Source organism: Trichosurus vulpecula, chromosome 9, assembly GCF_011100635.1.
Source record: "Trichosurus vulpecula isolate mTriVul1 chromosome 9, mTriVul1.pri, whole genome shotgun sequence".
In the NCBI taxonomy this organism is placed as follows: Eukaryota; Metazoa; Chordata; class Mammalia; order Diprotodontia; family Phalangeridae; genus Trichosurus; species Trichosurus vulpecula.
The window spans coordinates 178,719,362-178,743,826 of NC_050581.1; the positions used below are offsets into that span (position 1 = coordinate 178,719,362).

Consider the following 24,465-nt stretch of genomic DNA (forward strand, 5'->3'; position numbering starts at 1 on the left):
TGTTGAATGCCAATGAGCAGCTTTAGACTCCAGTACAGAAACAGGCACTGACATATCCCCTTGGCCAGGGACGCACGCTAGCATGCCGGAGTGTACCTGAGAAAATGGTAAAGTCCAACCTTTAGGAATTCTGATGAGAATGCCTCCCCCAGCGTGAATACTCAGCTCCCTTTTGCGAGGAAGGGGCATTAGATTTACCTCAACCCTGGGCAAAGAGGAAGCTTCTTTGCTTTTTGCTGAATGGCAGACACATTTCCCGGGGCACAGTTCATACGTGGTCAGGTGTCGATTTGTTCCAGGGGCTTTCTGGCTTTCATGGTTAGTTACCATATTCGATCTTTTGGTGCAGTCTGAGTAGACCAGTCAGGGAAGTAACCATCTGTTTTCTGACCCCTAGGTTCACCAGTATTATAGCTGTCTCCCAGAAGAGAAGGTGCCCTATGTCAATAGTCCTGGAGAAAAGCTGAGGATCAAGCAGCTCTTGCATCAGCTGCCTCCGCACGACAATGAGGTAAGGAGTCACCTCGGACCGTTCCAGAATTCTGCTTCTTCATATCTTTTGGAAGAGTAATTACATTGAGGGAGTAATCCCTGTACCACCACTTAAGGCTTCTTCAAAGAGAAAATTGGCTCTTTCTATTTCAGACTTTTATTTCTGTTTTGTTCATGTGAGCCAAAGTCAACTGGCTTAGATTCCTGGGGAGTTGGGAGGGGGGGTATCTAAGCCAGGGGTTCAGATTGGAGGGTGTTATCCCATGTGGCCTCTCCTAGCAGACTAACTGACGACCTGGAGCATGCGCAGAATGAAATCAATGGCTCGTGTCCATACTTGCTCGATCTAAGAAGAAAAATCTGTCCATTTGGTGACTACAGATGTTGGAGCTGGTTAAAATTCATCTTGCCAGTCCTGGCCTAGCAAACACGCTCAGGCTCCCGTTAATTTTCAACACCATTACCTGTGCATTGGGTGTGTGGTTCTTTTGTTGGATGAATTAGGTGGCTAGATTTGTAATTCTGAATACAATAGTAATAGCCTATCATGGCTAACATTTACATAATACTTCAAGGCTTGTTGTTGGACCCTCACAGCAACTTGAAGAGGAAGGATTTATTATCTTCCCCTGTTTATAGATGAGAAAAGTCTGGGGTTTTTCATCACTATGGAATTCATATCTTTTAGTTCAGTGAAAATCTGGAAAAGTGGTTGCCTCTTATTAACAAACAAAGGTCAGGGCCATGGACATTTCCAATCTTTGAAATCACCTGTGAATGTAAATTTCAAAATGTTCTTTTAAAGACATCTCATGCCCCAGGCAACCAGATTTACAAAGTGGAAATGAATTTTTTTTAAACTCTAGGAGAGGGGAAGGGAGATAATCCCATAAAAGAAGCTATGTTCTACACCCAGACATTAATAGGGCTCATATAAAAGGCCCAGCTTAAGGCCTTAAAAGGCCCATCTAATGAAAGAAAGAAATCTCTTTAAGAGATGAGTGCCATCCATCTGACACTTACTCCCAGGTTGCCACCCCCCACGCCCCGTCACCGCCACCTCCACCAAGCTCAAATCCTAGAGGATGGGATCGAACATTTCTAAATCTTAGCTCACCATATCTGAAGAAAAAAGGGGAGGACGTGATTTTCAGGCTCTAAAATAAGATCCTGAGATGGGCGATATCCTGGACAGGGGCATTTGGGCCTTCTCCTGACAATTGAATCCAGTCCTATTTTCATCCACATAGGCTTTCCTTTTCCCCTTTAAAATTGAGAAACAGTCGTGTAACATAACACCTAGTGAGCCAGTTTGGGAATGAATATGCAGGATTTTACAAGTTCAGCAAGTATACCTTCTTTTAAAAGTTTGTCTGTGAACCCTAAATACATGTTGTGGGGCTGCTCACAGCCTCTCTTCAGCACAGGCACACAGGTACTTTTCTCTCTTTATTCATCAGAGAGTCTCTCTTTTCTGTTTCCGTATGGGGAACTATGGTTTGTGGGCTTTTTTTTAAATGAAAAGTGATACCGTCAAATTGCCTTTTCATGTTAGTGACAATTTAATATGTGCAAATCAGTGGGCAAATTAGGCCCATTCAGCATGCTCATTTTAGAACAAAAGATAATTGGCAAGGTAAATACGCCAACCATCCGCTTCTTCCCTCAAATCAGAAATCCTGATCATACACAAGCCACGTGCTGTGGTTTGATAGAAACAGCCCTGGACCCAGGCCCAGCAGGACCCGGGTCTGACTTTGATTCTGCCACCAGCCAGCGGTGTGACCTTGGAAAAGTCATTTGATCTCTATAGAGGATTGGACTAAGTGAACTCTATGGGCCTTTTCACCTCTGACATTCCACTAAATTCAGTACTTGTCACAGAAAGAATGCAACTCAAATTATTTAATAGTAAAAATAGCTGACAGACAACGCTGCAGCATTTGTGGAGTTTTACGTGTTATTGCATTTCCTCTTCATAACAACCCCGTTTTACAGATGAGGAAAGTGAACCTGAGAAAGATTGTGCCTTACAGAACTATGAAGCGTCTGAGTCAGGATGCAGACTCAGGTGTTCTGGCTTCCAAGTTTTCTTAGTGAGTTGGATGCCATCCATCTGACGTTGACTCCCAGGTTGGTCTTCCATAGACCAAACACAGAGGACATGGTTGAGCATTCCTTGATCTTGGCTCACTGTGTTTGGGAAAGGGAGGAGGGGGTGAAGCTGTCTGCTTAGCTGCCTCCCCAAAGGCTTCATCCAAACAAAAAACCAAGCCCCTTCTAGTTCCTCTCCTGAACACACACCCCTAAGTAAATATACTTGCACGTACCCGTCACCAAAATGCCTTGGAAGGAATTTCAGAGACCCCCCTCCCCACCACTCCCTTGGCTTCATTTCACTGAAATCATCCCTAAACAAGACAAGGGAGTGTCAGATATGAGAACTGTCAGGCATAAGAGGGTCAATTAGCAACTCCTCAGACAGCTGAGTTGGAATAACCATTTGGCGTGTTGCAATAGGGAGTCATGTGAGGTTCACAACAGATCCAGGAAGATGGTAAGTAAACCTTTTCACTGAGTCTCCACTTTCATTGAAGCTCCACTTCCCTTTAAAAAAATGCAATTTGGATTTCAATTTAATTGTAAAGACTCAAGATTCAATCGGATGAACATTTATTAAGCACCTATAATGCACCAGGCACTGTCCTAAGTACTGAGTATGCAGTTAATAAAAAGAAAGACAGTCCTGCCCTCAAGGAGCTCACAGTCTAATGGGGGAGACAACACACAGAAAGGAGGCAGAGAATTGAGGTGGGAGGAGACCAAGGATACACAGCTCGGGATATCTTGTTCAGTGGGTTGAGTCTAGGCGGAGCAGCAGATGCAGAGCAGAGTGAGCAGAGTCCAGTTTCTGTCCTCTATAAAGGAAGGCATTGGGAGGAGTTGAGTGCTCTCCCCCGCCCAGCCCTCCCATCAGAGTGGAGAGGAGGCTGAGGAGGGTGGCTTCAGGCATTGTAAAGTATTACACATATTACACATAGTTATTCTAAAGATTCAAGTCTGTTGGTCTTGCTTCCTTAGCAAATGAGGCTTGCCAAGAGAAGACTGGGAGGCTGTTCCAGTCTGCATCAGAAGAGGAGTTTGGGGCAGTTCCCGAGTTTCCTAGTTTTTCTAACACTTCTTACTTTGTACTGATCTTTAGAAAGGTTGTCTTTAAATGGCGGCATGTCAGGGGGTCATTACAGTGTGGGCCTGGATGGTCCATCCAACCGTATTCCTTCTTGTCTAATACTGAAAAGCCCATCTGGGTGGCTTGGAGGCCCAGGCTAGGAGTCTTAACGAAGTCTGTCTCTCCATGCTCTCTGTGTCACTAGGTTCGGTATTGTAATTCCTTGGATGAGGAGGAGAAGAGGGAGCTCAAACTCTTCAGCAACCAAAGGAAACGGGAGAATCTGGGCCGAGGAAACGTCAGGCCGTTTCCTGTCACTATGACAGGAGCCATTTGTGAACAGGTACGTTTGGGCAAAAGCTGAACAAGGCCAAACTACCCATGTCCTGACCACCTCACACTGGGGTAGAACGAGGACCTTCAAGTCCCCCAAAGCTCTTTCCAAGACAGAGAAGATAATGACTATCTTAGGACTAGTCCTAAGATAGTCATTAAAGATATAGAAAGATAATTTTGATCCTTGAGTCTGCTAAGTGCTAAAGAAGGCTTGGTTGTATTGTCCCTGGGAAATTGGACCAATAGTCATTTGTTTCTTTTCCACCCAATTGGAGGTTGCCCAAGGAGTGGAGGCAGACTTTAAGCTGGGAGAGTTTAGAGAAAGAAATGTCTATTTGGATGACAGCCTCCTCACTACCAGAAGTCCTTCATCTGCTGGTCTCCATTTTGTTGGTTCATTTTCTGCTTTTCCCTGTTTCTCTAAACTCAGGCCTTATCTAGCCAATCAATTAAGCACTGTGTGTGAAAATCTGAGCTGGTGATACAAAGAAAGGTACAAGTAGTTCCCGAGGAGTTCCTATTCTGATGGGGGCAAATACCAGAAAAGCAGTGTCACTCGATGAGCTAAGACCATTCCCAAGGACCCATGATGAAAAAGCCTAGCCACCTCCAGAGAGAGAACTGATTAACTCTGGGAGAAGATCAAAGCAGATTTTTTTCACTTTCTTTTTATTTCTTGCTTTTTTTTGGCAACATTACTAATATGGAAATACATTTTGCATGACTTCATATATATAAAACTGATATCATATTGCTTGCTTTCTCAATGGGTGGGGAAGGGGTGGGGGACAGAGAATTTGCAACTCAAAATTTTTTTGAATGAATGTTAAAAATAAATTTAAAAAAATTTTAAAGAAAAAAAGGAAGCAATATCAAAATGGTAGAGAAGAAAAGGGAAGAATCTCATCATCCTGGCTTGGAGTTCTAAGTATTATGGAATTCTAAGAGGGAGAAGTGGTATGGTGAGAACATGATGCAAAGAGCAGAATTCAGAGTCAGGAGACCTGAGTTCAGATCTCACCTCTCTACTTGTTACTTTTTTTTAATATTTCACATGTCATTTAACTTCTCTTTGCCCTAAGTCCCCCTGAAAAATGAGGGAGTTGAGCCAAGTTCTTTTCTCTAAGTACTTTTCATCTCCAAATCTTTTATCCTATGATCCTATGAAATGGGAGGTCTCTGGGGTTGAAGCAGTAAAGGGAAAGGGGAATCTTACTTTAGAAGAGGCCCAAAGTCATTTGTACTTCCATGAATCCACATCCCAGGGAGGAATGTGGTCAGTGCTATGGATTTTTGACATCAGATTTAAAGTTACACGTTCATAGCCATCTGTATTAGAGGGCAGTACAAAATATTGGCCAGAGGGTCAGCCTTGGAGACAGCAAGACCTTGACTCAATTTCTCTCTGACACAGTCATTTTAGTGACCGTAGGAAAGACATTTAGCCTCTCAGAGTCCTGGGTAATTCTTTAAGACTAAGTTATGGAAAGATTGATGATATATTTTGGCAGAGGGAGATTCCACACTGAGAGTTCACCTACAGGTTTGTAATCACAGGCTGGGCATCTCCAAAAAAAGCAGTCTCCCAAAATATGGGATCATTAGGTGGCACAGTGGACAGCATTATGGGCCTTGAGTCGGGAAGGCTCATTTTCCTGAGTTCAAATTCTGGCCTCAGATACTTACTAGTTTTGTGACCTCAGGCAAATCACTTAACCCTGTTTGTCTCAGTTTACTCATCTGTAAAGTGAGCTGGAGACGGAAATGGCAAACCACTCTGGTATCTCTGCCAAGAAAACCCCAAATGGGCCCATGAAGAACTGGACACGACTGGATAACAACCATAGTAACAAAACGTTTATACATGCATCAGTGGGAGAGTCTGCCAATTGTACCTTAATCTGACCAAAAAGCTGCCATCCTTCTCCAGGGAGAGGATTCCCTGCCCCATCAATCCCAATGCCCCATCAGGACCTCCTGGAAGGAGTAGACAGCCTTCTCACCCAATGCTCCTCTTCCTCTCTCCTACAGTGTGGAGGCCAGATTAATGGAGGCGACATTGCTGTGTTTGCATCGAGAGCCGGGCATGGGGTGTGTTGGCACCCCTCATGCTTCATGTGCACGGTTTGTAACGAGCTCCTGGTGGACCTGATCTATTTCTACCAAGATGGAAAGATGTACTGTGGCAGGCACCATGCTGAATGCCTGAAACCTCGCTGTGCAGCTTGTGATGAGGTAAGCACGGGCCCTTCCAGTCCTGGAATCTTCCTCTGGCCAGCTGTAGCCCAGATTTGTGCTGCCAGATGCCTTGGCCAAAGTCATCTCTACTCCTTTTAGATGCCTGGCCACAGGGACCTTTCATAGTTAGGAAATCTAGGGGACTCCACCATCTTTTTATTTTCAACTTATGAGACAAAAAGTTAATCATGAGTCCCATCCCAGAGGCCAAAATGTCTATCTGGAACATCCTCTTCAAAACCCATTTGGGGTTTTCTTGGCAAAGATACTGGAGTGGTTTGCCATTTCCTTCTCCAGCTCATTTTACAGATGAGGAAACTGAGACCAACAGGGCTTAGTGACTTGCCCAGGGTCACATTATTCCCCTCCAGGCATGCTGACATTCCTCACAGATAAGCCTGGCTTTATTCCCCCCTCCCCCCTTTCAGATCATCTTTGCGGATGAATGCACAGAGGCTGAGGGCCGGCACTGGCACATGAAGCATTTCTGCTGTTTTGAGTGTGAAGCGGTGTTGGGTGGTCAGCGCTACATCATGAAGGAGGGGAGACCCTACTGCTGCCGCTGCTTCGAATCCCTGTACGCGGAGTACTGCGACGCCTGTGCCCAGCACATAGGTAAGGCCCCTGCCTGCCCACCCGCCAAGGCAGGGCTCCCTACAAACCCAGTGGACCTAGGTGTGTTGGGGTGGGGGGATGGAGTTCGCAGCTTGAAGGTGACATAGTAGAGTGGAAGTACTCAAATCTCACCTCCGTTTACTCACTACCTGGGAGGAGACATTGGGGATACAAGTCCCAACAATTAAACCATCCCTATGCTAAAAGAGCTTATGTTCTAACAGAGGAGAGAACAAATACAAATAAAGTTATACGGTGTGTGTGTGTGTGTGTGTGTGTGTGTGTGTGTAAATAGATTAGCCTCTATAATGGTTATGTATTAAAATAGTATATATTTTAATATATAAATATATACATTGGGGGCCATCCTCAGAAATCTTACACATATATCTTCTCTCTCTCAATATATACCAAGAGAAATTGCATGTGTGTGTGTGTGTGTGTGTGTGTGTGTGTGTATGTTGCATACATGTAAAATTTCTGAGGGCGATAGGCTCGGCTCGTTGGTTTAGAGATACTAGGAAACTTAGGGGCACCTATATATAGGGTCTCTAAGGGATGTGTGTGTGTGTGTGTGTGTGTGTGTGTGAGAGAGAGAGAGAGAGAGAGAGAATGCCTTGAGGGTCCCTTGCAGCTCTAAATCAATGGTCCTGTCATGCTCAAAAATTATCCATACATACATACACACATATGTATACTGCCTATCTGTACTGTATCTGTGATAGAATATATTACATATAGTTTTACTGTGTGTATGTACACACCACACACACACACACACACACACAGTGTAAATACAAAGTGAATAAAAACCAATGTGTACAAAGTAGTTAAAACAGAGGGCTGGCCTGGATGGCCTCCGAGGTCCACTTCAACAATGATCCTCTGACCCCCATGCCCTTTGGAAAAGAACAGCTCAGCCATAGATCTATCCCACATGTCACAAGTCCTTTAAACAGAAGACAAGGGACTTCCTCTCAGCCTCTCCTTGACAAGCTGGCAGCTGATTGGGGAAAGGGAGCAGAGCCTCCGCTGCTCAGAGGTCAGCTTGGTAGCCATTCTGCCTCTGGAAAGCCCAGGATGGGACAGGAGACTTGTGTGGGATGAGGCTGGCAGCAGCACAGTCTCTGTGTTGCTTTTGCAACTCCAGGAAGTCTCTTTAGTCTCTGCTAGCTTTTTACCTGAAGGAAGTAGATGGGGAGATAGTGTGCCAAGCTGTTTAGGCCCACTTAGGAGTCATTATGATAAGGGAGAAAATTCAGCTGGACAGAGAAAGGGGGGAGGGGATGAATAGGATGGGTTGGGTTTTTTTGGCTGTTGTTAAATTTCCCCAGTGTCATCAGAAGGGATTTGTTCATACAGTGACTAATCCTGGGAGCTTTTTTTTTTGGTGGGGGTGGAGGTGGGGGGCCCCAGGGGTCAGACAACGAGACTGATAAAGATCAGCGGCCCTGTCTGTGCCTGACTGGGTGCCTGGGGATTGCTTAGTCATTCGGCACTGACTTTTCAAAGCCTGGGTCTCTTCCCTGGTCTGTGCCTTTCCTCAGCCCTGATGTTGAAGAAGCTTGCCCTGGAGAATACTTTTACTCCAAAGCATACTCTCCCGCACTGATCCACTGCTGTACAAATTGACCTAATTCTACTTTTCCCCTCCCCAAAAAGAGGAGGGGGAGAAATCCTTGCTCTTCCAAAGCATCATGCCCTCAGTGAGAAGAGCGCTAGGAGCCATTGGTTCTCAGGAGGGTGCACGAGCTTTCCTTGTCAGAGGAGTAGAGTGGGGAGAAGGAAGCATCATAGGGAAGATTCTTAAGCAGATGGTTCAGATCTTAGATCTGAGGGCTCTCACAGGCCATCTAGGCCAGTGCTTTTATTTTACAGATAAAAATGCTGCTGCCCAGGGAGGATTATCAAGTGGGGAGCGTGTTGGAGGGGAGGGAGGGAGGGCAGATTCTAATGAAGAGTGGGGACGGGATTTACTTTTCTAGTGAATCTTCTGTTTGTTTCTGGACTCTGTGGTGATCTTCCAGAAGTCACTACCTCTCTGGGCCCCACTTCCAACATCTGTAAAATGAGGGGGTTAAAGCAGATGGCCTCTGGTTTTAGATCTATGATCCTCCTCTTTTACATAAAATGTCTCTTTCTCTCCCCTCTTTAGAGGGGATGGACCAGATGGCCTCTGAGGCCCTTCCAGCTCAAAATCTATGCAGCTAACTCATTTCAGCTCTATAGAAAAAAATAGATATACTCTATGGGGCTTGGTTTCCTCATGTATAAATTGAGATAATCAAGTTCCAAAATCCTTTCCAGCTCTCAATCTAGAAACCTATGATCCAATGTCCCTTTGCTTCTACGAGTCTCAGTTTCTTCTTCTGTAAAGTGGGAGGAGTAAAATGGCTTGACCTCTAAGTCCATGAACCTAAATGCTTAGGTTATTACTGTAGAATGATAGGAACTGGCTTCACCTTCAGCAATGGCAATGATCAATGTGGGACATGTCTTCTGATAAGAAGGGCCGGCTCCCCCCACCCCCTGCTCCCCACCAGTGTGTCTGGAGAGGGAAAGCATGACCACACAGCTGCACAAGGAGGTCTGGCTCACCCCAGGATGCTGGATTTATTGGGTCCCTTGCTCCCTTCCGTCCTCTCAAACACAGTATGACTCTCCCTCCCTCTCTTCCTTTTTCCATAAAAAAGAGGGAAGGGTCCAAGTTTTATGGGAAAGGTACCGTCGTCCTCATCAGCTGCCTGTAATTTCTTTGGACGGCAAGGCTAAAAATACCCTCCGCTGTGAAGAAGATGCAGGCTTTGCTGCAAAAGAGAATTTTCCTTCCCCCAGTAAAAGTGTGGTGCTTTGCAAATTTGTGCTTACACACAGTCCCAGAGCTTTTCGAATGATCCCCCTTATCCAGATATCCCATATTTATACAGCAGCTCCCTGCATACTCATACCAGGGACCGGTTGCTAGGGAAACGGTCTTCTTTCCCCGCATCCGGCCGAGTAAACAGTCCTATAAACAGACATAGGGATGAAGCAGCCGTAGGCACATGCACTCTCAGAAAAATGCTTACAGGCCTTGTAAAGAAGGCAGATCTGGCCGTGGAAGGGACAGGACCATTTCCAGATGTGTGGGGTTCAGGAGTGGGTCAGTGGAGCATCCCAACCTGTGGGCGTTTATGCTGTGGCCTGAATTGCTTTTTCAACCCTGCTCCCATGCATTGGCTGCTTCTCCCCTCAATCCCCCCCACCAACATTGCTCTTTTGAGGTCCCCACAAGCCAGAACTCCTCGGATCTGCCATCTTTGTCAGACTCCAGCTGTCCCTGTTGGTCTCCCCAGGAGAGAGAAACCATGGACCTTTTCTCCTCCGGCCTCATAAAAACATTATGGGAGCACTCTGAGCTAAAGAGGAACAGTTGGAGGAGAATCTTCCTCTATCTCAGAGAGCACTGGGCTTGGAGCCAGAAGACCTGGGTTCAAATCCACGCTTAGTCACTTATTAGCAATGTGACTTTGAGTAATTTACTTAATCTCAGTTTCCTCATCGCTAAAATGGCAGGATTGCGCTAGCTGGCCTTTACCGTCTCTTGCAGCTCCGAATCATTGGTCCTATTCATTCTCAGAAGTCTCATTGCAGGCTGGGGTGGAATAAGAGTTTGAGAACATGGTCTGGGGAAAGATTTGGCCCTGGGGGAGGGGGGAGGGGGACAAGGGGAAGCCATGTCCAGCCATCAAAATGATGCTTCCTCTTACTCAAGAAGAAGCTCTTCTGGCAATGTGCTACCTTAGAACAGAAATATTTTGGGTGGTGGGCAGAGATCATGGGGAACATAAAGGGAACCTTGCCATGTTGAGTGTTCCAGGGTGACCCAGGCTCACACTTTGTGTAAGCTGTGACCAGCACTAGCCTGAGTGCATCTGCCTCCCTGTGGGTGCCCCAAAATGACAGTTTGGTAAATGTGAAATACAAAAGAGAAGTAAGAGGATCCCAGCCTCGATGGGACCCAAGTTACTAAAGGTTAGAGGTTCTCAGAGCTGCCTCTCTGGGCAGGGACATGGGGGGTTGGGAAGGTCAGTCTCAGAACAAGGAACTGGGAAGAACAGTATTCAAATCCAGGTCTTCCAGCTCCAAATTCAGCGTTCTTCCCATAACTTGCCTTTCGTTCCAGTCTGCAATTATGTTTCAAGATTGTAGCTATATGGTGCAGTGTATAGACCCTAGATGAGCCTGGAATCAGGAAGATCCAAGTTCAAATCCAGCCTCAGACATTTTATAACTGTGGGACACTGAGCACATCACTTCAACTCTGCCTCAGTTTTCTTATCTCTGAAATGAGGGAAATACCACCTCCCTTCCCTGGGCTGGTGGGAGGATCAAATGAGATAAGGCAAATGAATGTTAAGTGACTCACCCAGGGTCACTTAACTGGTAAGTTAAGTGGTAAGTGTCAGAGACTGAATTCGAACTCGGGTCTTCCTAGCTCCAAATCTACCCCTCTTTGTATGCTGCCCAGTCCCCCACATATCTACAGGGAAGGTAGGGAGGTACATCACGTTCAACCTAGAACACTTTAAAAACACATCTCTCTAGGGTCATGGAAAGAAAGCCAGACAATCTCAATGTGAATCTTGGTTCTTCCACCGCCCGGCTGGGTGAACTTGCTCAAAGGACTCTCTGAGCTGACTCAGATCAAAATGTCCCTCCACCTCTAACCCTAAATAGCCCCAGAGGGCTGCAGTGAGGGCTGGGTAAGGTAAGACAGAGTGCATCAGGATCCCTAAAGACAACATTGAGATCATTGTAATTTCAAATAATAGTCACTCATGTTTCTGCCATGCGGCATTTTTATAAATTCTATATGCCAATCCTGCCCCAGGTTCAGGAGCTATGGGAACCACTGGCCGTCACTGACCCCCACCTCCTTCATCCATGCCCTGATCCCACCCAGCTGAATTAGCTTTAGTCCCTAAGAAAACAAATAGTCTTTGAAACACTGACTTGTTGACCTGTATTGGTGGAGGGCATTTTCTTTACCTGGGAATTTCCTTTAACCAGTGCAATCACAGATCCAGTCTTAGCCCTTTCCTTAAGAGAATAAGACACAAGCTGAGTATATTTTAATTGGAAGAAGGAGACCAGAGAAGTTCTGAGACCATGTAGGAGGATGGGCAGACCTGGATGGGGCATCTTCCTAAGGGACTCTGGACATAAGAGGATGCTGAGAACAAACAGAATCCCTCCTCTGACACTACTCATGTGACCTTGGCCAAATTTCTAACTTCCCTGCGCCTCAGTTTGCCTATCTGTTGGTGAACTGCTCCGGGGATGTTAATGCTGGGAGGAAAGAGGACAGCTGGTCAACAGGCATTGGAAGTGGTGGGATCTTCCTATTCTTCAGGGAAAGGTATAGAGGAGATCTTAGTTCCAGATCATCTGTTCCCACCAAGGAGCAGGAATGTTGACCCGTATCTTCAGATCCTTGTTCTGGGCCAGCAATAGAGGTACGGCAGCTCCAAGGAGTGGCCTTCTTCTCCGAGTTACTTAACAGAGCTGCCTCCTTGGGAGCAGTCCTTCCAACTTTTCACCTCCTTTCCTTGCTACCCCTGAACCTCCTCCTCTACCCACCCCCACATTCCTTAATCCCCCCACTCAAAAATAAAGAGACCACACCCCCCATGTTGTTTGTGAAAGAAATAAATGGGGGGATAGCATAAGCAGAGCCTGCCTCCTCATACTCCTATGGAACCCACAGAGCAGGGGCACAGCAGGGAGGGGAAAGGAGAAGCAGCTGTCTGGTTTCTTCCCTGCCTTGCTGAGAATCTCCCCAGCTGCCTCCTCGCTCAGTGTCCCACTGCCACATCATTAAATGTCCATCTTGAGAAAATGGTGTTAGCTTGGGAGCCCTGCTCCAAGAAGGGTCAGTCACTAAATAGGTTGGAATTATTTCCTGCCTGCTGAGAAAGAGGGTTTTCAAGACCTTAATGAGGAAGATGACTTTCCTGCTCGTCCTCCCATTCTGAAGAATAAAGACCCTTCCGCAGCCCTTTGTTATTACCCCTCCCTCCACCTGCTGGGGGAAGGAAACACATCTTCCATCACAGGATCATTGACTTACAGTTCAGGTGGGCTGCAGAGCTCCTCTCGTCCAACCCCACATTTAAAAGATGGGGAAACTGAGGCACAGGGTAGCTAAGTAACTTAGATGAATTTTTGTGATTGAGTATTTCTTCAAGGACATGCCCAGCACCAGTCTTTGCTTCAGCAGTATCCCATGTCCAGAATTATCTTCCCCCTCTCTCCTGTCTCATCTTTCAAGACTTGTCTTGAATCCTGCATCCTGCAGGACCCTTTTCTGGACCCTTCTGTTACCTTTGTTAGACGGAGATGATATTACTATCGCCACTTTATAGATGAGGACACAGAGGCTCAGAGGGATAGATTGGCTTGTCTGAAGTCACTCAGTTAGAAGCCAAAAGGCTGAGTCTTCTAACCTCTAGCTCGATGCCCTTTCTGCTCCAACTGCCTTCTCTGCTTTTCTCCTTGTTCACCCCAGGTCCTCCAGGCTCATACCCCTTTCTCCCACACTTTCAAGTCCCCATTCCTAGGCTGTATAGCCAGGCCTTCCTGGCAGAAATGGTCTCCAAGGGCCATTGGCAGACCAAGCGCTAGCTCTTGGTTAGGCCTAGAGAGCTCTGTCCTCCCAAAGGCAGGGGCTTGTCCTCGGGTTCTTGTTAACACCTGGTGATGATGCCATAGGCTGCTTGTGGAATGACAAGCCAACTAACCAAGCCAGTTTATTCCTCTAGATTCTTCTACCAAGACATCTTAAAGGAATTGAGTCATGTTTAATAGGGGGAAAGTGGGGGCTGGGTGTGAGACTAGTCTTCAAGGCTTTGTGAAATACAGTGGCCAGCTCACTAGCTCTAGAGTCAGAGGACCTGGGTCCAAATCCCTCCTTTGTGACCTTGAGACCTTGGGCAAGTCAGTTATTTCTTTGGACCTCAGCTTTCTCATCTACGAAGAGAAGGGATTGGGTTAGAAAGCCTCAGAGGTCCCATTCAGCTCTAGATCTCTGGTCCTATAACGGTCTTTGGGCAGCTGGATGGTACAGCGGTTAGCACTCTGGCCTGGAGTCAGGAAGTTGTTGTCGTTCAGTCCGACTCTTCGTAGCCCCATTTGGGGTTTTCTTGACAAAGATGCTAGACTGATTTGCCATTTCCTTCTCTAGCTCGTTTTACAGATGAGGAAACTGAGGTAAACAGGATTAAATGGCTTGCCTAGAATCATACAGCTAGTAAGTGTCTGAGGCCAAATTTGAACTCAGGAAGATGAGTCTTCCTCACTCCAGGCCCAACTGCTCTGCAGCTGCCCTTGAAATCAAGAAGACCAAGGGTGACCTCAGACACTAGCTGTATGACCATGGGCGTGTCACTTAACTCCTATTTATCTCAGTTTCCTCACCTGTAGAAATGGACATGATAACAGCACCTACCTCCTAGTGCAGGGAGGATGACACTCATGAGATGAGAATTGTAGAATGCTTTGCACAATGCCTGGCACATAGTAAGAGGTGTATAAACGTCAGCCATTATTATCCTTCTTATTACCTGCCTCCCAGGGTTGTTGTGAGAATCAAATGAGATAATAATTTTAAAACAGAGTGCCCAGCACATAGTAAGTGCTTTATAAATGTTAGCTGTCATGAGCTGTTATTTGTAGACTGCATGGTGGCAGGGGCTAGCCTGCTGCTCGGGGCTAGCCAATCTGAACTGAGCTAGGCTAGTCTTCAAACAGAAAGCATCTAGGCTGTCACTTGCCAAATATGGACATTATGAGTGAGTCACGTGATATGGACATGAAATGAAACCGCGATTTATGTGTTGAGTACATCATCGACTTTATGACTCATCATAGGTAAGAGGAGCAAAGATTTAGAATTAGAAGGACCTCAGAGCCTAATCCAAGCCTTATTTTATGGAAGAGGAAACTGAAGCCCAAGGAGACTTAAATAACTTACCTAAAGTCCCCTGCTAGTAACATTCGAATCCAGGTCTTTTGACTCCAGAGCCAGGGTTCGTTCCACTAAAGCATGCTGCCTCAAGTTAATGGTAGAAGAGGAATTTCAGGTTGTAAGAGGGGTCCTGGGGCTGAAGACTAATGCTTTCTCCCTCATTGTCCTCCCCCAGGCATCGACCAAGGTCAGATGACCTATGATGGCCAGCACTGGCACGCTACGGAAACCTGCTTCTGCTGTGCTCACTGCAAGAAGTCTCTCCTGGGGCGGCCCTTCCTGCCAAAGCAAGGCCAGATCTTCTGCTCACGGGCCTGCAGCGCCGGAGAGGATCCCAATGGCTCTGACTCCTCGGACTCCGCGTTTCAGAACGCCCGGGCCAAGGAGTCCCGGCGCAGCGCCAAAATCGGTAAGAACAAAGGCAAGGCGGAGGAGTCCCTGCTGAACCCGTGCGGCCAGCTGCAGGTGACCTCTAACCGGCTCTCGGCCGACGTGGACCCCCTGTCCCTGCAGATGGATCTACTGAGTCTGTCGAGCCAGACGCCCAGTCTCAACAGGGAGCACATCTGGCGGAGTCGAGATGAGCTCTACCACTACGGGAACAAGATGGAGCAGAGCCCGTCCCAGAGCCCCATGCAGCTCCTCAGCCAGTGCAACATGCGAACTTCCTATAACCCGGCGCAGGTGGCCGCGGCACAGCCTGACCTGTGGGGAAAGCATTTCAGCAATCCCAAAAGGAGCTCCTCCCTGGCCATGAAGGGACACAGCGGCAGTTTCATGAAGGAATGTCGGGAGGACTATTACCCGGCCAGACTGCGCTCCCAAGAAAGCTATAGCGATATGTCCAATCAGAGTTTTAGCGAAACCCGAGGAAATATGAAAGTCCCCAAATATGAGGAGGAGGAAGAGGAAGGCGGCATGTCCTCCCAGCCCTGCCGCACCCGCCATCCACTCAGTGCAATGAAGTATACAGAGGATCTCACCCCTACGGAGCAAACCCCGCGGGGCTCCATGGAATCCCTGGCGCTGTCCAACGCGACAGGTAAGCCGTGTTTAAGCTTGATCCAGACCCGCTGCCGGCTCGAAGGCTTGACTTGGCAGCCTTGCTGTGCTCCGTCATGGCATGTTGGGGGTGAGGGCAGGTGGGCCACAGTCGGAGTCTAACCTACCCCCATCCCCGGGCACTCCTGCACACACACACAGCATCCCAGCAGAGAGTTGGGAATGTGTGATTCCTCTACCAGCCAAGAGGAATACAGGTGAGCCCAAGGGACAAGAGAAAACTGTCCTTTGATCCCGGCCCATTTCTGCTGTCTGCAGGTGTAGGGGTGTGTGTGTGTGTGTGTGTGTGTGCACGTGTACACACACACACACACACAGAGTACCTGCCAAAGCAGAAGAGTAGGGTGGGGGGTGGGGGGAGAAACACAGACCAAGGGAGAGGAGCAGTGAGGTGTCTAGAGCTGAGTGGAGCTCACACCTTCTCTCCTTCCCTTTGTTACACACTTGGAAGTTTTTTCTTTTTGGTCTAATTGCTTCTACATCAAGCTGATATTTCAGCTCTGAAACTTACTGTGCCTTCATCTCCTCAAGCCTGTTTTCCTTCTGTGGGAAATGAAGGGGTTGGACCAGTGGCCACTGCCAAGGTCCCTTCCAGCTCCAGCTTTGAGATCTCTTGGTGTCTCTTTATGCCTAGGGAAGGGAAGTGGCCATTATCGTCCCATTTTACAGATGAACCAACCCAGGCCTAGTCAGGCCCAATGCCCAAGGGGCCACAGCAAATTAGTGCCAAAGCCAGGAGCAGAATCCAGGTGACTTTGGGCATGAGCAGTCAGGACTCAAGGGGGCACAGACATGATAGTCATCTTAAAGTCTCTGAAGACTGTCACACAGAAGATGGATTCAGTGGCAGAACTAGAGACAATGACTAGGAGTAGCAAGGAGGGAAATTTATTACTAATAATAATAGCTAACATATATTGCTTTAAAATTTGGAATGTGTTTTACATATGTTATCTCATTTGATCAACACTGAGAGGCAGGTGCTATTATCATCCCCATATTACAGGAGAGGAAACTGAGGCTGGGAGGTTAAGTGACTTGTCCAAGGTCACAGAGCTAGTAAGTGTCAGAGGCTGGATTTGAACTCATCTTCCTTTCTCCAAGACCTTCCCCATATGTACTACTCAATATCCTTCCAATTCTGAAATTCTCATTTGAATTCCTATCAGCTAGGGCGGTATAATTTTCTTAATACTACAGTAAATAGAACATTGGGCCTGGGGTCAAGAAGGCCTGAGTTCAAATCTGCCCTTAGATACTTTCTAGCTGTGTGACCCTGGGCAAGTCACTTAACCCGCTTAGCCTCAGTTCCTTAACTGTAAAATGAGCTGGAGAAGGGAATAGCAAACCACTCCAGTATCTTTGCCAAGAAAACCCAAAATAGGGCCATGAAGAGTCAGACATTCCTGTCTGCCTCAGTTTCCTCATCTGTAAAATGGGGATAATACTAGCCCCTACCTCCCATGGCTGTTGTGAAGATTAAAAGAAATCACAAGTGTAAAGCGCTTAGAATGGTACCTGTCACATAGTAGGTGCCATATCCATGTTAGGTATTATTATTTAACCTTTCCCTTTAACCTCCATTAAAATGTAAACTCCTTGAGAGCAGGATTGTATTTTTGTCTTCCCTTTTATCTCCAGTACCCTGGCACCTAGGAAGTGCTTGTCAATTAATTTAATTAAATTTTATAAGATTTTTTTTTATTTTTAGTTTACAACACTCGGTTCTACATAATTTTGAGTTCCAGATTTTCTTCCCTCCCTTCCCCCCTCCCTGCCCAAGATGGCATGGAATCCTATATATCTTCTACATATAACTTCACGTTGAACTTATTTACACACTAGTCAAGTTGTGGAGAAGAATTATGACTAATGGAATGGATCATGAGAAAGAAGAAAGAGAACCAAAATAAAAACCCCAAAAACAAAAGAGAGATAAAAAGCAGGGTGGGGGGGGAATGGCAAGCATGAAGTGTGCCTCAATCCGCATTCACACTTCATAGTTCTTTCTCTGGATGTAGATAGTATTCTCCATCGTGAGTCCCTTGGAGTTGTCTTTGCACCTTGTGTTGCTGAGAAGAGCAAAGTCTATCAGGGTTGGTCCTCACAGAATCCATATATCTGTGGTTATGTGTAATGTTCTCCTGGCTCTGCTGTGCTCACTCAGCATTATATCGTGTAGGTTTTTCCAGGTTGTTATGAAGTCCGTGTCATCCCTATTTCTTATAGCACAATAGTATTCCATTGCCTTCACGTACCATAGCTTGTTCAGCCATTCCCCAATTGATGGGCATCCCCTCAATTTCCAATTCTTAGCCACTACAAAAAGAGCCGCTATAAATGTTTTTGCACATATGGATCCTTTTCCCACTTGTGTGATCTCTTTGGGATACAACCCTAGTAGTGGTATTGCTGGGTCAAAGGGTATGAATATTTTTATAGCCCTTTGGGCATAGTTCCAAATTGCTCTCCAGAATGGCTGGATCACTTCACAACTTCACCAGCAACGTAACAGGGTTCCAGTTTTCCCACATCCTCTCCAGCATTTATCATTTTCCTGTTTTGTCATTTTAGCCAATCTGACAGGAGAGATGTGGTACCTAAGAGTTGTTTTGATTTGCATTTCTCTAATCAGTAGTGATTTAGAGCATTTTTTCATATGCCTATAGATATCTTTAATTTCTTCCTCTGAAAACTGCCTGTTCATATCCTTTGACCATTTCTCAATTGGGGAATGACTTGTATCCCTATATATTTGGCTCAGTTCCCTGTATATTTTAGAAATGAGGCCTTCATCAGAGATTGTAAAGATTTTCTCCCAATTTTCTGCTTCCCTCCTAATCTTTGCTGCGTTGGCTTTTTTATACAAAAACATTTCAATTTAACATCATCAAAATTATCTGTTTTGCATTTTGTAATGCTCTCTATCTCTGGTTGTGTTGTGAATTCTTTTCTTTTCCATAAATCTGATAGGTAAACTATTCTTTGCTCTCCCAAATTGCTTATAGTATCAGCCTTTACTCCTAAATCATGAACCCATTTTGACTTTATTTTGATATATGGTATAAGATATTGGTCTATGCCCAGTTTCTGCCCTACCATTTTCCAATTTTCCCAGCAGTTTTTGTGAAATAGTGAATTCTTAGCTCAGAAGCTGGCTTCTTTGGGTTTATCAAAGAGTAGATTGCTATAATCTTTGACTACTGTGTCTTGTGTACCTATCTTATTGCACTGATCCACAACTCTGTTTCTTAGCCAGTACCAGGTAGTTTTGATGACTGCTGCTGTATAGTACAGTTTAATATGTGGTGTGGCTAGGCCACCTTCCCTAGCATTTCTTTTCATTAATACCCTAGATATTCTAGACCTCTTGTTCTTCCAGATGAATTTTGTTATTATTTTATCCAGCTCTGTAAAATAATTTTTGGTAGTTTGATTGGTATAGCGCTGAATAGATAGATTAATTTAGGTAAAATTGTCTTTTTATTATATTAGCTCGGCCTAACCATGAGCAACTGATGTTTTTCGATTTATTGAGATCTGACTTTATTCACGTGAAAAGTGTTTCATAATTATGTTCGTACAGTCCCTGGGTTTGTCTTGGCAGATACACTCCCAAATATTTTACATTGCCTACGGTAACTTTGAATGGAATTTCTCTTTCTATCTCTTGCTGTTGCGCTTTGTTAGTGATATATAGGAATGCTGAGGATTTATGTGGGTTTATTTTATATCCTGCAACTTTGCTGAAGTTGTTTATTATTTCAAGTAGTTTTTTACTTGATTCTCTAGGATTCTCTAAGTAAATCATCATATCATCTGCAAAAAGTGATAATTTAGTTTCTTCTTTGCCGTTTCTAATTCCTTTAATTTCTTTTTCTTCTCTTATTGTTACAGCTAACATTTCTAGTACCAAATTGAATAGTAGGGGTGATAATGGACATCCTTGTTTCACCCCTGATCTTATTGGGAATACATCTAGCTTATCCCTGTTACAAATAATGCTTGTTGATGCTTTTAGGTAGATGCTATTTATAATTTTAAGGAAGGCTCTATTTTATTCCTATGCTTTCTAGTGTTTTTAATAGGAATGGGTGCTGTATTTTGTCAAAGGCTTTTTCTGCATCTATTGAGATGATCATATGGTTTCTGCTAGTTTTGTTGTTGATACAGTCAATTATGCTAATAGTTTTCCTAATATTGAACTAGCCTTGCATTCCTGGAATAAACCCTACCTGGTCATAGTGTATTATTTTCGTGACAAGTTGCTGCAGTCTTTTTGCTAATATTTTATTTAAAATTTTTGCATCAATATTCATTAGGGAAATTGATCTGTAATTTTCTTTCTCTGTTTTGACTCTTCCTGGTTTGGGTATTAGTACCATATTTGTGTCATAAAAAGAATTTGATTCCCAAATAGTCTACAAAGTATAGGAATTAATTGTTCTTTAAATGTTTGATTGAATTCACATGTAAAACCATCTGGCCCTGGAGATTTTTTCCTAGGGAGTTCATTGATGGCTTGCTCAATTTCTTTTTCTGAGATGGGGTTATTTAGAAATTTTAATTCCTCTTCTGTTAACCTGGGCAATTTATGTGTTTGTAGATATTCATCCATATCCCTAAGGTTGCCAAATTTATGGTCATACAACTGGTCAAAATAATTCCTAATTATTGTCTTGATTTCCTCTTCATTCGAGGTGATTTCACCCTTTTCATTTTTGATACTGGTAATTTGATTTTCTTCTTTTTTTTTAATCAAATTGACCAAATGTTTATCAATATTATTGGTTTTTTCATAAAACCAGCTCTTTATTTCATTTATTAATTCAGTAGTTTTCTTGGTTTCAATTTTATTAATCTCTCCTTTGATTTTCAGTATTTCTAATTTGGTATTTAATTGGGGATTTTCAATTTGTTCTTTTTCTAGCTTTTTCAGTTGCATGCCCAATTCATTGATCTCCTTTTTCTCTATTTTATTCATGTAAGCATTTAGAGATATAAAACTTCCCCTAAGAACTGCTTTTGCTGAATCCCATAAGTTTTGGTATGTTGTCTCATTATTGTCATTCTCTTGAATGAAGTTATTAATTGTTTCTATGATTTGTTCTTTGGCCCACTCATTCTTTAGAATTAGATTATTTAGTTTCCAATTAATTTTTAGCTTATTTTTCCATGGTTCTTTATTACAAATAATTTTTATTGCAGCATAATCTTAAAAGGATGCTTTGACTACTTCTGCCTTTCTGCACTGGTTTGTGAGGTTTTTATGCCCTAGTACGTAGTCAATTTTTGAGTATGTGCCATGTACTTTTGAGAAGAAAGTATATATTCCTTTTTATCCCCATTCAGTTTTCTCCAGAGGTCTATCATATCTGCCTTTTCTAAAATTCTGTTCACCTCCTTAACTTCTTTCTTATTTATTTTGAGGTTAGATTTATCAACTTCAGAGAGGGGGAGGTTGAGGCCTCCCAATACTATAGTTTTCTGTCTATTTCTTCCTGTAACTCCCTTGACCTCTTCTCTAAGAATTTGCATGCCATACCACTTGGTGCACATATGTTAAACAATGATATTGCTTCATTGTTTATGGTGCCTTTTAGCAGGATATAGTGTCCTTCCTTATCTCTTTTAATTAAATCTATCTTTACTTTTTGCTTTGTCTAAGATTAGGATTGCTACACCTGCTTTTTTTACTTTAGCTGTAGCGCAATATATTTTACTCCGGCCTTTTACCTTTACCTTGTGTGTATCCCCCTGTTTCAAATGTGTTTCTTGTAAACAGCATATTGTAGGATTATGGTTTTTAATCCATTCTGCCATCTGCTTCCGCTTTGTGGGAGAGTTCATCCCATTCACATTCACAGTTATGATTTCTAGCTGTGTCTTTTTCTCCATCCTATTTCCCCCCGTTTACGCTTTTATTTCTCCCTTTCCCCTCCCACTCCTCAACAGTTTTGCTTTTGACTGTCGCCTTCCTTAGTTTACCCTCCCTCTTGATTCCTCTCCCTTATCTTACTGTTTTCCATTTGCTACTTCTTCCCTCCTTTCTGACCACCCCCTCCCTTTTTTCCCCCTTTCCCCTCCTACTACCTGTAGGACAAGTTAGATTTCTATACTTATCAGGGTATGTTATTACCTTCTTGAACCAGATCAGATGACAGTAAAGCTCAAATACTGCTCTTCTCCCTCCCTTCTTTCCCTCTACTATAATGTGTTTTTGTGCATCTTCATTTGATGTAATTTACCCTTTTCTACTGCCTCCTTACCTCTTCTCCCATAACCCTCCCTTTACGTCTCTTAATTATGTTTTTTATCCTTATATCAGTTATTTTATAAAGACATTCACAGTCTATGTGTATCCCTTTCAATTGTCATAATAGCTGTACTATTCTCAAGACTGATATATATATATATATATATGTATACATATAAAACATACATAAGAAGATATAATTCTATGTAAAGATGCAAATAATTTGCCCTTATTGATTAATAAGGTTCGTGGGGGGTTTTCCCCCCATTTACCTTTTTATGTCTTTCTTGAGTTTTGTATTTGAAGATCAAGTTTTCCATTGAGTTCTGGCCTTTTCATCAGGAAGGTCTGGAATTTCTTTATTTCGTTGAATGTCCATCTCCTTGCCTGAAAAATTATGTTTAATTTTACTGGGTAGTTGATCCTTGGTCGTAGTCCCAGCTCCTTTGCCCTTCAGAATATCATATTCCAATTTCTCCTGTTATTTAATGTAGAAGCTGAGAGATCCTGTGTGATCCTGACTGTAGTTCCACGATATTTAAATTGTTTCTTTTTGGCTGCTCCTTGACTTTGTAATTCTGAAATTTGGCTATAATATTTCTTGGTGTTTTCAATGTGGGATCTCTTTCAAAGTGTGATGGGTGGATTCTTTCAATGACTATTTTACCCTCTGGTTCTAGGACCCAGAGGCAGTTATCTTTGATAATTTCTTCGAAGATACTGTCAAGGCTCTTTTTTTCATCATGGAGTTCTGGTAGATCAATAATTCTTAAATTGTCTCTCCTGGATCTATTTTCCAGGTCAGTTGTTTTTCCAATCATATAGTTCCCATTTTTTTCTATTTTTTCGTTCTTTACATTTTGTTTTACTACTTCTTGATGCCTCATAGAGTCATTAGCTTCCACTTGCTCAATTCCAGTTTTTAGTGAGTTGCTGTCTTCATTTTGCTTTTGAGTCTCCTTTTCCAATTGGTTGATTTTACCTCTCAGGGTGTCATTTTCTCTATTTAGATTCTGAATCTCCATAGCCATTTCGCCAATCTTATTTTTTAAGGACTTGATTTCGTCAGTGCTTTTTTTTCCCCCATTTTTCCCCATTTTTTCTTTTACCTCCCTAATTTGGTTTTTAAATCGTCCTTTAGCTCTTCCAGTAATGCTTTTTGGGCTTGAGACCAGTTCACATTCCCTTTTGAGGTATCAGATAAGGGTATAGTGTCATTGCCATCCTCTTCCAAATTGGTATTTTGATCATGCCTATCTCCATAAAAAGAATCAGTGGTCCTCAGTTTTTTCATGTTCTTCTTCACATTGGTTAGCCTTTTCCTGGCTTCACAATGAATTTCTGCTTTTGGGGCTCAGGACTCTCTGTCCAAGGTTTCTTATTCTGGGGCTTGTGAGTCTAGTTACTGGCATTGTGAATTATTGCCTTCAGTTTCCTGAGGTGTGGGGAAGGGGTCTGGCTGCCCTAAATCTCCTCTTCCCCTGGGATTGCTCTCCAGTACTGTTGCTATTCAGCAATGGTCTCAGCTCTTTGTTGTTTGAGCGGGTGTCTGGCACTTCTCCTGGGGGAGCAAGGGTACTTCTGGGCTCCTGGTGTTGACCCCTGCTGGCTCTGCCCCTCTGGGACTCAGGAACCCCCACTGCTCGGCCACTGAAGCCCCACTTCTGTCTCCTCTATTCCAGCGTTTTTTCCCGAGGAATTCTCTGGGTGGGGGGAGGGGGAGGGTTTAGAGCCGTTTCCCTGGCCATTATGTCTCTCGGAAGTTCAAGAAAATGCGTTTCATACCTTTGGGCTGCAAGCCTCAGGAGTTGATGTCTCACAGCCAGTGGAGTTGCGCTGCTGCCTTTCCTCGCTTCCACAGACTGCTGTCCTGTGTTGGGAGGTCTGGGGATCTCCGCTGGTTTCAGGCACCCAGCTTTCTCCCAGCCTGTCTTGCTGGTTGGTTTCCTAGACTGCTTCTCTTTTGGTGCTGTCTGGAGCAGCTCCGAACGCTGAGCGCTCTCCCAGCCTATAGTTTCGGCCTTTTGGACTCTCCTGGCTTGGAAATTTGTCTTACTCAGACTGCTTGCAGTTTCTAACTCTCTCAAATCTACCCAGATTCACATTTTTATAGGAATCTGACAGAACTTGTGAGAGAGATCCAGTAAGATGCTGTTTTCATGTGGCCATCTTGGCTCCACCCCCCTAATTTAATTTAATCCTGCCATTAAGGAACTCTGTCATTCTTGTTTATGTCCCCAGTGTTGAGCACATAGTAAGCACTTAATAAATGCTTGTCTGTTGATTGAA

The 24,465-nt window shown here is 44.2% G+C and overlaps 1 protein-coding gene across 1 annotated transcript in view; it reads left to right on the plus strand.

Annotated features, from left to right (window-relative positions):
• Window positions 1-24,465, plus strand: part of PRICKLE2 (prickle planar cell polarity protein 2) — a 153,793-nt gene that overhangs the window by 86,357 nt on the left and 42,971 nt on the right. Inside the window, exons 4-8 of the mRNA XM_036739669.1 lie at window positions 398-511; window positions 3,867-4,004; window positions 6,029-6,232; window positions 6,664-6,850; window positions 15,034-15,900. Coding sequence (XP_036595564.1) covers window positions 398-511; window positions 3,867-4,004; window positions 6,029-6,232; window positions 6,664-6,850; window positions 15,034-15,900 — 1,510 coding nt within the window. The remainder of the gene's footprint in view (window positions 1-397; window positions 512-3,866; window positions 4,005-6,028; window positions 6,233-6,663; window positions 6,851-15,033; window positions 15,901-24,465) is intronic.